Raw genomic sequence first — 14388 nt, forward strand, 5'->3', positions numbered from 1 at the left:
TGTCCAGGAAGGAAGGGTGATATGAAGGGGAAATGACAAGATTTGGGGACTGATTGGCTAATGGGGAGAGAATGAGTGAGAGCAAAGAGTTAAAGGTATGAACTAGGCTAGAAACAAGGACAATTGGGAGCATGTTGGTGCCTTAAACTACAGTATGGAAGGTGGGAAGGGATCGTGTTAGGGGAAAGACGATGAGTTTTTCTTTGTTCATGTCAAATCTTAGATTGTTATTGGACACTTAGAGGAAATGTTCAATAGGTTCTTGATGACATGGAAATGAAGGAACACCAGGGTTGAACATACTGATCTGGGAATCATCTGCTTAGAGATGGCAACTGAATTCAAAGGAGTTCATGAGATTACAAATGAGTGGAGAGAAAAGTGGCAAAGCCTTCAGGCATGACGTGGAAGAAGGTCCAGCTAAGGAGACTGAAAGCATCTCCCCAACCACAGGTAGACAGGTAGGAGAGACAGAAGAGAACGGTGTCCCCAAATAAAAATAGTTCCCAGGAGTAGAAAGTGATCAGTAGTGTCAGATGTTTCAGAGGCCAGTTACCACAAGAAGCTAAAAGAAGCCATTCAGTTGGGCAATTAAAATAGCACTGGTAACCTTAGAGATAGAAGTTCCACTTGGGTGATAAGGACCAAGATCAGACTAGAAGAGGAAAATGGAGGCACCAAGTGTATTCCTTGCCTTGGAGTTTTGCTAAGAAGGGGAGGAAACATACCAGATAATAACTAGCTGGGATGGCAAGATTAAGACAGGGTTTATTAAGGATGTGTTTTTCTAGGCCACTGGGAAGGTGCCATTAAATAGGGAGGGATTATAGAAAAGAGAGAATGAGAGAAAGAAAGGATAACACCGTTGCAATCTGCTGAAGAAGATGGGAGTATTCAGAGTGCCCAGAGAGGGAACTGACCTTGGAAATGAGTAAGTTCACCTTTCTCTTAGAGATGGAGGTGAAGGAGAACATAGTTGGAGATAATGGCAGAAGGGTTTGAGATTAGAAAGGGAGAGGAGGAAACTCTTGGGAAATGGCCTCAGTTTTTCAGAGAAGAATCAGATAACATCCTCAAGGGAAAGAGTATGATGGGGAGAGAAGACAGAATGTTGGTACAACTGCTCTAGTGCACAGAGAAATGATTAGGAAGATTGGAGCAGCAGCAATACTGATCAATGTCCCCAATCACATGGGTTTTTCCTTAAAAGATATTGAAACTAGTCGGGCTCAAGATTGGACCATTCCTTGTTGCTGAGTATAGAAAGGAGGTTCAACCCCTCCTTGAGGTTAGACCAGAGGACCATATTAGGCAACACTGGGGCAGGGAAAATGCACTTAGCTCAAATAGCGAGATGTGGTCACTCAATATCTTTGTCGAGCATCCTTCTCCTGCTATGGCAAAAGGTATCTCCTTTGGTTAGCATTGGAAGAAGCCCCCCACTACACCCAAACTCTACTCGAGCTTCTCTGGGGACCTAGAGACTTCTGTGAACTAGATAACTTCTACTTTGACTGGAATCAGGAATTGTAAGTAGCCCCTTCCTTCCTAGCCTTCTAATGAATGGTGGGTGCAGGACTCTGTGCACCTGGGTCCCATATTGTGTTGTGTTGTGTTGTGTTTAGCTTTCAGCAGCTGTGTAAACTGGTATCCATTCATTCCCCTCCAGGAAGTGACTTTGGTAAGCAGCCTATGGCTCCCCAGTAGTGGTCATCATCTGCCAAGATTCTGCCACCTTCACCTGATGAAGTAACCCAGTGAACTGTCGGAGAGCTTCATACATCAGTGTTCCTATCCCACTCTGCCTCTTACTGGTTATGAGACATCAGAGAAGTCCCTCAACCTCTTTGGGCTTCAGTTTCCTCATTTCTAAAATGAATCATTTGGCAGAGGTAGTCGGCATAATCTATAATTTTGCAAGGCTTCCCTCTCTGTCTTTCTCTCTTCCTCCTGGCAGTCCTTTCTCTTCTCTCATTTCTACATCTTCTCCCCCAACCTTGTTTTTCCATCCAATTCCTTCTCTTTCATTTCTTTTCTATCCTTTTATTGAGCTCTCCATTCTATCCCTTACCTTTACCACTCTGTTTTTTATCCACTTTCCTTCCTTTCACATTAATCCCCCATTATTTGTCTCTCATTTTCTTTCTTTCTATCATCTCTCTGTCCTCCAGTCTCCTACACTCTCCATTTCCTCTGTCTGCCTCTCTCTTGTGTCTGTCTCTGTCTCTCTCTCTCTCCATGCCTATCCCTGCCCTCTTCCTTGACAAGTTCTGCCCTCAAAAAGAATTACAGCAATTTTATTTTGGAAGAGACCTTAGACATCACCTTAGTCAGTTACGTCATTTCGTGGAGACCATGAAAAGAGAGGAGACTTGTCCAAGATCAGCCAGTATTAAGTGTAAGAGCTGAGCCTCAGACTGAGACCTTTGGGTTCCAAAGACTTTGTTCCTGTCTCATGTACCATCATCTTCCATTCTCCTCTTCCTCCATGTTCTGACCTCTAGAAGGTCCCAGGGCCCCTTGGTCAAACTCTGAGGTGCCGAGAAGGCCCCCTTCCTCTGACCAACATATCTCTGCTGACCTGCTGCACCAGCTTGTTCCTCAGGCAATAGATAAAAGGGTTCAACAGTGGGGCAACAGTGGTGTTGAAGAAGGCCACCCCCTTGTTGAGGTCCAGCCTTCCTGTCAGGGTGGGATTGAGGTACATGATGATGCAGCTGCCATAGGTGATGGAGACCACCAGGAGGTGGGAGGAGCAGGTAGAGAAGGCCTTGTGCCGGCCCTGGGCAGAGGGCAAGTGTAGGAGGGTCCAGATGATGCAGGTGTAGGATGCTGCTGTCACAGCAAGGGCACCAGCCAGGGTACACACAGCCACCAGGAAGGCAAACAGCTGCAGAGGCCTGGTGTCAGTGCACACCAGAGCCAGCAGGGGAGTGCTGTCACAGAAGAAGTGGTTGAGTACCTTTGGACCACAGAGTGGCAAGAGAAATAGCCAGATGCAAGGCCCAGAGATGAAGAGAAAGCTCCCAGCCCAGCAGCCCAGCACCAGTCCCAGGCAGGTCCGGCTGGTCATGAGGGCTGGGTACCTCAGGGGATAGCAGATGGCTAGGTACCGGTCCATAGACATTACAGCCAATAGAAAGAACTCTACAGTTCCCAGGATAAAATAAAGGACCATTTGGGAGAAGCATCTGGGAAGGGAGATGGTCTTCTGGCCTGTGAGAAGGTGGCTGAGAACCTGGGGAGTGACGGCTGAGGTGAAGCCCATCTCCAGCAGAGAGAAATTCCTCAGGAGGTAATACATGGGGATTTGTAGGCGTTGGTCTGCCAGGGAGAGGACCATGATGAACAAGTTGCCCAGCAAGGTCAACAGGTAAGTGGGCAGGAGGACAGCAAATAGCAGGAGCTGCAGGCCACGAAGATCTGTGATACCCATCAGAATGAACTCAGTCCCCTCTGAGTAGTTCCCCAGTTCACTCCACCTTCCTGGAGTCATCTGGAAGAAGGGGGCAGAAAAGAAGTCAGATCCTCTCAGACACAAATCTAGAAGGGATTTTAGAGACTGCAATCAATATGTTACTTAACAAGAACTTACTAAGAGATTAAGATATGCTGGGTATTTTGCTAAGAAGGAGGGATGCAAAGAAAGAAAAATACAGACCTACATACACTCAAGAGAAATTACATTTTAACAAAAGAGACAATGTATAAATATTGAGCCACATAAAAGAGATATAGGGAGTATGTGAAGGAATCTGAAAGAGATTGGTACATGCAGCTATAAAGAAAGGAGAACTGGGAACATCCTCCTACAAAAGGTGGAATTTAGGCTAAGACTTGAAGGAAACCAGAAGTGGGAAGGAAGGAGATCATTCTAGGCATGGAGGACAGTTAGTACAAATGTTAAGAATAAGTAGACAGTGTCATGTGTGAGGAACAGCAAGGAGACTATTGAGACCAGGTCATCCAGTGCATGGAGTAGAGTCAAAGGTAAGAAAGTTAGAAAGGTAAGAAAGAGGTTCTGGAGGATTTGAAATGGCAAAATGAAGACAGCACCCTTTGGGACACTCATAGTAAGCCAGAGACGATACAGAGGATGGAGAGATGAGAGAACTATAAGGGAGTAAGTCACCAGAAGAAGTGCTTTGAGCCCAATGCATAGTATGGATCCAGAATGAGGGGATCTAAGGGGAAATGTGCCTGTCTCCACAATAGATTAGAAGGTAGATACTGAAAGAAGTCATACTTAATGAGAAAAGATATCTGAAATAACCCCAATGAGGAGCAAAACTGGAAGATCAGCAGAATACTGTTTCCTGACTTCCCTGACTTTCTTCAAGTTCACCTAAAGTCCTGCCTTTTACAAGAAGCCACTCCCAGGAATTAATGACCTTAGTGTTTTGGTTTTTTTTAAATATGTGATGCCCTCCAGTTTTTCCTCTACAAAACTAGACCCGGGGAGGGGATGTGGGAAGATGGAAGAGTAAGGCATGAGACTAACTCACTCTCCAAGCTCCCTCACAGACAATCAGAAATAACTCCACAGAATCAGTGATAAATAGGGAGTGAAGCAAAGCAGTCAGGGCACAGCTTGGAAGAGGGATCTCTGATATCTCTGGCCTCAGCATCATCTGGTTATAGGAGCAAACACTGAAAAATCAACAAGTCACAAGCCCCAGAGGTAGAATTCAGAAGAAAATGTGATCTATAAGAATTGTTGGAGGTAAACATGAAAGACCAATTATAAGGGACTCAACAAGGTCAAATTGTTTACTTCTTATATGGGAAAATGTTATCAATAACTCTTAGGAAGAATGAAAACATTAAATGACCCAATAGAGGTTTGTTAAGTGGCTAGTTTATTGTGGGGAGCCAACAGACTCCCACTGGTTGACACAGTCACAATGGGAAGCCAGAGAACTGCAAAGCAGCCCTCTGAGAACAAAAAGCCCCTTGCTAACCCCTCTTCTGTGACTTCTCTCTCCAACTTTCCCTACTAATGGAGTTGTTATGATTATTAGTCTCTCCCCAATACAAGCAAAATAATGAGAGCAAATACTTATAGTATCAATACACATATACCCCCCACTTTAATCCCCCTAGACTATTACCCCCAAAAGATTGCAATTACGGAATTAAAGCCCAAAGATTATTGCCCATAACCCCTCCTTTCTCAAGCACAGATATGCTCCAAGGCACTACAATAATCACTGGCCAAATGCTTGAGCACCATAATAAATCTTTCCTTACAGTTATCATACTCCAATGAATTTGTTGATGAACAGAAACCAGGCAGCATTGCTAGGCACTTCAAAGTAACACAAGAAAAACAGAACTTGTAAACTGAGGAAAACCTGAAATCTGGTCTGCTTTAAGTCACCTTTTAACTTTGCACCTAGATAGGAAAATGTTTTGTTATTAATTTCCTAAGCAATTGTGATTGATAGTGAAAGCTAATCAAAAGCACAATGATCCTCTCAGCAGGTCAAGGGGTACTAACTTACAAATGACTTTATTCATATACATCACCTATTGTTGTAGAAACAGGGAATGATCACAGAATTCTTTGTTGTAGTAATGTCACAAGAGTGTTGTTTAGGTGATTTGATAATATCTAATCAGAATGTAGAATATCACATATGTAGAAAATTGATTGTGTGTCAAAGAAGTATGTACCTGAAAACCTATATAATAAACAAACCATGGTACTATGGTAGAGCACTGTGTGTGATGCCTGCATGCATGCATCTGAACACATAGTGTTTCTCATCTCCATTATTCGACTGGATCGACATACGTAGACAGAGATAACCTCAAACACTCAGAGAGACCACTGGATGGATCTCAATAGTTTATGATCTCAGAATGTGCCCCAGGGACTCAGAAGATAGAGCACTGATCCTGAAGTCAGGAAGACCTGAGTTCAAATCCAACCTCAGATATTCACTAGCTCCGTAATCTTAGACAAGTCAGTTAACCTCTGAATGTTTTAATTCACTTAAGAAGAAAATGACAAATCACTCCAGTATCTTTGCCAAGAAAACTCCACATGAGATCATGAAGTTAGACACCACCGAACATTCTAAAAAAACTGATAATAAATGTCCCACATGCATTTAATTTTTGTTTATTAGATTATTAAAATTTCAGGTTAAATCCATTATTCAGATAGTTTGAAAGAACATATATAGATAAAATATGAGGTCAAGTTGAATATAATGGAATGAGCTAAATATAATAATAAAAAAGCATAGGAAGAGGTCAAATGGAACAATTATTTCATATAAAAGAGAAGTGAGTATTTAGATGAGATTCCGGTAGGATCCTTTCTAAATAATTGGAAAATGTTTTAACTCGGAAAAGATGTTCTCAGTGCTCAAGATTTTTGATACCTGTAAATGTTGGTAGCTTGGGATTGATAGTGCTCAGCACCTAAAAATACCAGTGATAACCCTTGAATGAGTTGAAGGTGGTAATATAGGAAAAAGTGAAAAATAAAACCCAGGGAAGATGATATAACCAAGAGGGAGTGGTGATATATGCAAAATACATAGTTCAAGGAGAATAAAGGCTGGAAGAAGTCCTTGAAAAAAAAAAAAAGAGAAGTGAGTGGAAGAACTGCCACAGAGAAGAGGAGGGAGAAGAAGAGGTTTGGTAATACTAGAAACGTCGTCTCATATCTGGATTAAAGAGGGAACAACATATATAGCTAGAAGGGTAAAAGTCTTAATAAAGAGAAACAGGAGAGTGAGGAGATAAGAAAAGAGAGGAAATCCTAGAGAGGAGTACATATCAAGAAATAGGAGGGCAAGGTGAAGAGATATGAGAAGGTCTGTCAAGATAAGATAAAGGAGGGATTTTTAGAAGGGAATTCATGTCAAGAAATAAAAAGGCAGAGTGGGAAGATAAGGGACTTTTGCAAGGCAGGGATAGAATAAGAACTAGGAAGTAAGGGGGAAGGGACAAGGGAGGGACCATTTGAAGGGTAGGTAGAACTAGGAGAGCATAGGGAGAAGACAAGGAAGGGGTTCTAAGAAGAGGTGGGAATTGGAGTAGTAGATAGAAGAAATTGAAATCTAAGGAGGAATACCTCAAAAGTAGAAAAGAAGGATAAATAGTGGGAAAAAACAGAATGGAGAGAAATACACAACTACTAATTATAACTTTAAACACAAATGGGGTGGATTCACCCATAAAAAATGGAAATCAATAGCAGTATGTGTAAAAAAAAAAAAACCAAAATTTGATAATATTTGGTTTATAAGAAATACACTTAGGGGGCAGCTGGGTGGCTCAGTGGATTGAGAGTCAGCCCTAGAGATGGGAGGTCCTAGGTTCAAATCTGGCCTCAGACACTTCCCAGCTGGGTGACCCTGGGCAAGTCACTTGACCCCCATTGCCTAGCCCTTACCACTCTTCTGCCTTGGAGCCAATACACAGTATTGACTCTAAGATGGAAGGTAAGGGTTTTCTAAAAAAAAAAAGAAAGAAACACACTTAAAAATAAGAAACACACATACAAATTTTTAAAAGGGCTGGAGCAGAATATACTATGCCCCAGCTGATACAAAAAAGGAGGAATAGCAATCATGATCTCTCATAAAGTTAAAGCTAAAATAGATATAATCAAGGAAACTATATTATGCTAGAAAGCACCATAGATAATGAGCATTCTCAATATTAAACCTATATGTTCCAAATGTTATAACATCCAACTTTTAAAAGAAAATGCTAAATGAGTTACAGGTGGAAATAGATAATAAAGCAATAATAGTGGGGGATTTCAACTTCCTCCTCTCAGAACTAGATAAATCTAAACAAAAAGTAAATTAGAAAGAAGTCAAGGAAAAGAATAGAATCTGAGATAGGTTAAATGTAATAGATATCCAGAAAGAATTGAAAGGGAATAGAAAGGAGTATACCTTCTTTTTTGCAGTATATGGTAACTTTACAAAAACTGATTATATATTGCACAAAAACATTATAGTTAAATGTACAAAAGCAAAAATATTAAATGCATCCTTTTCAGAACATAATATAATAAAAATTGTATATAATAAGGGATCATGTAAACACAAAGTAAAAATTAATTTGAAATTAAATAACTTGATCTTAAAGAACAAGTGGGTTAAAGAACAAACCATAGAAATAATAGTTTCATTAAAGAGAATGATAATGTTGAGACAACATACTAAAACCTGGAGCATACAGCAAAAGCAATAATTAGAGGAAAATGTATGTCTCTAAATGCTTATATTAATAAAATAGAGAAAGAACAGATAAATACATTGGGAATGCAATTTTAAAAACTAGAAAAAGAACAAATTAAAAATCCTCAGCTAAACACCAAATTAGAAATCCTAAAAATTAATGGCAAGATCAATAAAACTGAATGTAAAAAATGTAAATTAATAAATAAACATAGGAGTTGGTTTTACAAAAAAATCAATAAAATAGATAAACTGTTGGTTAATATGATTTTTTAGAAATAGAAGAAAAATAAATCATTACCATTAAAGATGAAAAATTAAATATACAACCAATGAAGATGAAATTAAAGCAATTATTAGGTGTTATTTTGTTCAATTATGTGCCAACAAATGTAATAACATAAATGAAATGGAAGAATAGTTACAAAAATATAAACTGCCTAGACTAGTGATGGTGAACCTTTTAGAGAAGGAGTACTGGGTTCCTCCCCAACTCTGTGTACAAGGCATGCCCCTCCCCCCCTTACCCTACACAGGGGAGGGAGAAAGCATACTCATTGGGCTGCTGAGTGGAGAGGTGGGTAAAGTGAGGAATATCCTCAGTGAGTGTAGAGAGAGGGAGGGGAATGACCTGAGTGCTCTGCTCCCCTCCAGCTCTGCCACCTACCTTCCCTCCCTGTGAGCTCCCAATGGGCTGTTGGGCCGAAGGGTTGGGGGAAGGGGAGAGGAGCAGCTCTGCCCAAGTCTCTCTCTGCCTTTCTAGTAACAAACTCAGGGTGGGAGGAGGGAGGCGGCTATATGCCCACAGAGAGTGCTCTGTGTGCCATCTTTGGCACCTATGCCATCGGTTCACCATCACTGGCCTAAACTATCAGAGGAGAAAATAGAATATTTAAATAACCTCTTTTAGAAAAAAGAAATTGAGCAGGCCATAAGTGAACTTTGTTGTTTAAAAAAAAGGGGGGTGGTGGGAACAAATGGATTCACTAGTGAATTTTATGCAAACATTTAAAGATCAACTAATACTAAATAAATTACTTGAAATAACAGATAAAGGAGTTTTTCCAAATTCCTTTTATGAAACAAATCTGGTACTGATACCTAAACCAAGAAGAGGTAAAAAAGAGAGAAAATTATAGACCAATGTCATTACTGAATACAGATACAAAAATCCTAAATAAAATATTATCTAGACTGCAACAATATATCACAAGGATTATACATGGTAACCAACAGTATTTATGCCAGGAATGCAAGAATGGTTTACTATAATGGAAACTATCAACATAATTGATTACATCAAGAACAAAAGTAATAAAAGCATATAACAATAGATGCAAGAAAAGCCTTTGATAAAAAAAAAAACAACACTCATTCCTATTAAAAGCATTGAAAAGCATAGGTATAAATGGATTCTTTCTTAACATGATCCGAAGCATCTACCTACAACCATCAGTAAGTATTATTTGTAATGAGGATAAGCTCAGGAGTGAACCAAGGATACCTCTTATCATCAATATTATTTAACATAGTATTAGAAGTGCTAGCAATAGCAGTATGAGAAGAAAAAGAAAATTGAAGGAATCCGAATGGGGAAAGAGATAATAAAACTCTTTGTTACAGACAATATGATGGGAAATCCTAGAGATTCAAAGAAAAAAGTTAGTTGAAACTCTCAATAATTTTAGCAAAGTAGCAGGATATAAAATAAACCCACATAAATCATCAATATTTTCATAGATGACTAACAAAGTCCTGCAAGAAGAGATAGAAAGAGATACTTCATTTAAAATAACCACAAATAAAAGAGAATACCAGGGAGGATACCTGCCCAAATGAGCCTAGGACTTACACAATTATAAAACACTTTTTACACAAATAAAGTCAAATCTAAATAATTGTATAAATATTGATTGCTCATGGATAAGCAGAGCCAATCTATTTATTCAATGACATCTCAACCAAATTACAAAAAAAAATTATCTTATTGAGCTAGAAAAAATAAATAAAAGTCATTTGAAAGAACAAAAGATCAAGAATCAAAAGATTTAATGAAAAAAGTAAAGGAAGGAAATTTAGCAGTACTCGGTTTTTTATTATATTATAGAGCACTAATTATCAAAACTATTTGGCACTGGCTAAGAAATAAAAAGGTAGACCAGTTGGACAGAACAAATATACCACAAACAATAGGAAATGATTATTGCAACCTTGTATTTGGCAAAAATATTGATCCAGTCTATTGGAGAAGAACTCATTATTTGGTAAAAATTGCTGGAACAACTAGAAAATAGTTTGACAGAAACTAGGTATAGACCAATATCTTACATATTCACTAAGATAAGATCAACATATATATAAGATCTAGATATAAAAGGAGGTATCATTAGGAATTTAGAACAGGGAATACATAACCCATCAGATTTATTGATAGGAGAGGAATTTATGAGTAAACAAGAGATGGAAAGTATTGTGATATATAAAATGGATAATTTTGATTACATTAAATTGAAAGATTTTTTTACAAATAAAATAAATGGTGACAAGATTAGAAAGAAAGCAGAAATTTGGGGGAACTATCATAGTCAGATAAATTGATAAATGGGCAAAAGATATGAACGGACAATTTTCAGATGAAATCAACCAAATGAAAAAAAATACTCTAAATCATTACTGCTTAGGAAAATGCAAACCAAAACAATTCTGATATAAAATGAGGAGTGATATACTCAGTCTTCTAAATGATCCCAAGGAGCCCTGATGGAAGCCCCTGAAGAGATTCTACCCAGGCTATCCCTGGTCTCCTCACAGGATCCCTACCCCAGAGCCCCTGGCCCTTCTTACCAACTAAGTATAAGTCTCACTTCTTCAAAACCCACTTCTGTTTTTAAGATCTAGAACTGTTCCAGGTGATTCAACAAGGTCTAGAAACCCTGTGGTCATCTGTTGAAAGAGCTGGTGATGAAAACAATTATTAAAAATTATAAAATCATGTAATCTGGAAAACAATTAAAAATTTTAAAAAGAAAGAAAGAGCTGGTGATGACTAGTGTAGAGAGGAAAAGGCTTGGATAGAAAAAGATAGAGAAAGAGGAATCAGCCACACTCTTCAAGAATCTAAATGTTTGTCACAAAGAACAGGGATTAGACCTGTCTCTCATTCCCAGTGGACAGAACTAACAATGATTTGGGGGGGGGGGGGTACAGGGAAGCAGATTGATTGGTTTACTCAGAAAGTAGTGAGTTTATCATAGACAGAATCACTGGACCATGATCTAGAGACAGAAGGGATGACAGAAGCCATCTATGCCAACCTCTTCACTTTACAGATGAGAAAATTGAGGCCCAGAGGGGAAGAAATGTTTCCAAAGACCCCCAATTAGTAAGAAGTACAGTTGGCATCCCAACCCAAGGTTTCTGATTTTCTCCATGACAGTTAAGGTTATCCACTCCAGTGTAGACTGGATGACCATTTGTTCAGGACAGCTTAGGAGGAAACCCTTGGTCAAATACTCTTAGATACTCTTTTCATCCCTTCCAATACCAGCTCTGAATTTCAGAGGTCTTCACCTGATGAAAACTGGACAGTAGAGGTCTCTAACTTCTCTGACTTCATCCTCCCCAATACCAAACCAAGAAAGTTCCCATGACTGCCCTGTTGTTCTGGGCCTGAGATAATCATTAGTATTGGACCCAGAAGGGACCTTAGAGAACATCTCAAATGTCCTTTCCCAGTTTAGAGATGAAAAAACTAAGCTGAGAGGAGGGAGCCTTCCCATTTGCCATAAGTCATCAATTACAGGTGGAGATTAAGCCCTAGGGGATAAACTCAGGGTTCCAGAGCACATTGGGGCTGAATTGAGACCTTAGACCCGTCTTCCTGACCTCAAGATCTTGGGTCCTGGCTGCCTGGTACAGGATTCAGATTGGAGAAGGGTAAAGGGTTATCTAAGATCAAACAGCTAAGAATGTTCAGGGAATAGGGACCTCCTGGGTTCTGAGAAATCCTGACCATCAAAGTCTAGGCATTTCTCCCAGAGTTCAGTGGGTGGGTTAAATCAGTGAATAGACCCGCATGTTTGAAGTGCTTGCTCTGTCCAAGGCACTGTGCTAAAGGGCTGCAATGCATTTGTCCTTTCCTAAGAGGTCAGGGACATATATCCACATGGACTTGAGCCCTGGGCTCCAGGCCAACTCTACCACTACCAGCATCTTAGGTCAATCACGACTTCTCTATGAGGCTTAATCTCCCCATCTATAAAATAAGAAGGTTGGTCTAGCTGAGTTATCTCTGAGTCCCCTGCCAGCTTAGTGATTTGAGGAAAGGCCATCTTGCAAAATGGAATCTGTCCTGGACTGAACCTCAATTTCCTCCTCTGTTAAAAAAAAACAAAAACTGGGCTAAATATATTACTTGCCCACCTCATAGATAGAGACAAGGAAGGCTGTGAGAAACCTTGAAAATATGGGTGAGACAGGGTTGTTCTTGTGCTTTGGGGTCACTGCTCTGGGGAGTAAATTTACAGTGTAACTCCAGCCCTGGCTACACTTTGATGGAGTACACAGAACATTCATTACAATATCCGGGGAAGGAGATCCTACATGGGTCATATCTGGCAGAGGAGGACTCAGGAACTCTTAGGCAAAGGACAGCTTGCTCACAATCACCAGCTAGGTGAGACAAGATGGAAACTTAGCACTGCTTCCACCTTCCTGCTGGTGACTCCCCCGCTCCTACCCAGAGGATGAGGCCAATATCTTCTCCATGGTAACCATCCTGTCACAAAGTTCCTAACTCTTAGGTACCAGCTACTTGTCCTATTTCTGTTTGGCAAGGAAACACCCTGTCCTGAATCAGCATATCCTGGACACTGAGAGAATATGCAGAAATGGTCTGGATGTTATTGACTGACCAGACCCTCTCTGTAACATCCCTACCTTCTCTATCATGGGTGGGCAGCTCTAAACAGCCACTGAGTCAAAACCGGCCACCCTGAAGCCTCTCCCTCTGCCCTAGATCTTCCCCTGGAGCCAGACAGGAAGAGTGCTAGGAATTATGATATCTGCAAGCAGAAAGGACTAGAGAGAAACCCAGAGGTGGCTGCTACAGGTGGGGTTAGGATCCCCATTTTATAACGGAAAAAACTGAGGCTTAGAGAGTAGTAAGTGGCTCACCCAGCACCACCCAGCAAGTGTTCAAGATAGGACGCACTCTGCCCAATTCCAAGACTTTTCAGCAGTGCTTTATAAGGCGCCCAAAGTTCTCCCTGGGGTCCCCAAGAAGAATATTGATTCCCTTTTGTTGGGACACTTGCAGGATTCCTGATAAGATCCCCTCCAGCTTGAATATTGTGTGATTCAAGGCCCTTCTTTTCCAGATGAGGTTCCTAAGGCACAGTCAGCAATGGATTACCTCTAGTTAGTCAGCAAGTTCATTGGATAATTAATTAATCCATAAAGTGTCTATTGTGTGCCAGACACTGTGCTAAGTGCTAGAAACTAGGCATTCATGGCTTCCTCCATTACAAGATACAGGTCCAAGTAGGGTTCTAGGAGTCCTGCATTAGGAAAGCATTTTGACCAAATAACCTCTAAAGTCCCCTTCCACCTTAGAGAGCCAAAAATGCCAGGTTTAAGAGAAACCTTTGGAAGGGTGTGACAAAACTGCCTCCAAGTCCACTTTCATCTTTGGGACTCTATGATCTGTGGCTACTGGGCACAGGTTCCAAGGCCCAGAAGACCCCCTATTGACCTTGGGGAATAACCAGACAGGGCTTTCTTGGCCCCATAAGACCAAGAACAGATCAGGAAAGGAAGGAAGGAACGAAGGAAGGAAGGAAGGAAGGAAGGAAGGAAGGAAGGAAGGAAGGAAGGAAGGAAGGAAGGAAGGAAGGAAGGAAGGAAGGAAGGAAGGAAGGAAGGAAGGAAAGAAAAAAGGAGAGAGGGAGGAGAGAGGGAAGGAGAGAAAGAAAGAAAAGTAAAGAAAAAGAAAGAAAAAGGAAAAGAGGGAAGTAAGAAAGAAGAGAGGAAGGAAGGAAACAAGTATTTATCAAGTACCTATTGTATGCCAGACACTATATTAAATACTTTACAAATATCTCATTTTGGAGGCAGCCAGGTGGCTCAGTGGATTGAGAGCCAGGCCTAAAGATGGGAGGTCCTGGGTTCAAATCTGGCC

At 40.5% G+C, this 14388-nt stretch overlaps 2 protein-coding genes across 2 annotated transcripts in view; both read right to left on the reverse strand.

The window, feature by feature from the left end:
- Positions 1 to 14388, reverse strand: part of LOC130453945 (zinc finger protein 501-like) — a 110520-nt gene that overhangs the window by 49497 nt on the left and 46635 nt on the right. The gene's annotated exons all lie outside the window — the stretch shown is intronic.
- Positions 1295 to 5973, reverse strand: LOC100010168 (olfactory receptor 49-like). The gene has a single exon (XM_056796287.1). The coding sequence runs from the start codon at positions 3494 to 3496 to the stop codon at positions 2525 to 2527; it is 972 nt and encodes a 323-aa protein (XP_056652265.1). The 5' UTR covers positions 3497 to 5973; the 3' UTR covers positions 1295 to 2524.

This window comes from Monodelphis domestica, chromosome 4, assembly GCF_027887165.1.
Source record: "Monodelphis domestica isolate mMonDom1 chromosome 4, mMonDom1.pri, whole genome shotgun sequence".
Classification (NCBI taxonomy): domain Eukaryota; kingdom Metazoa; phylum Chordata; class Mammalia; order Didelphimorphia; family Didelphidae; genus Monodelphis; species Monodelphis domestica.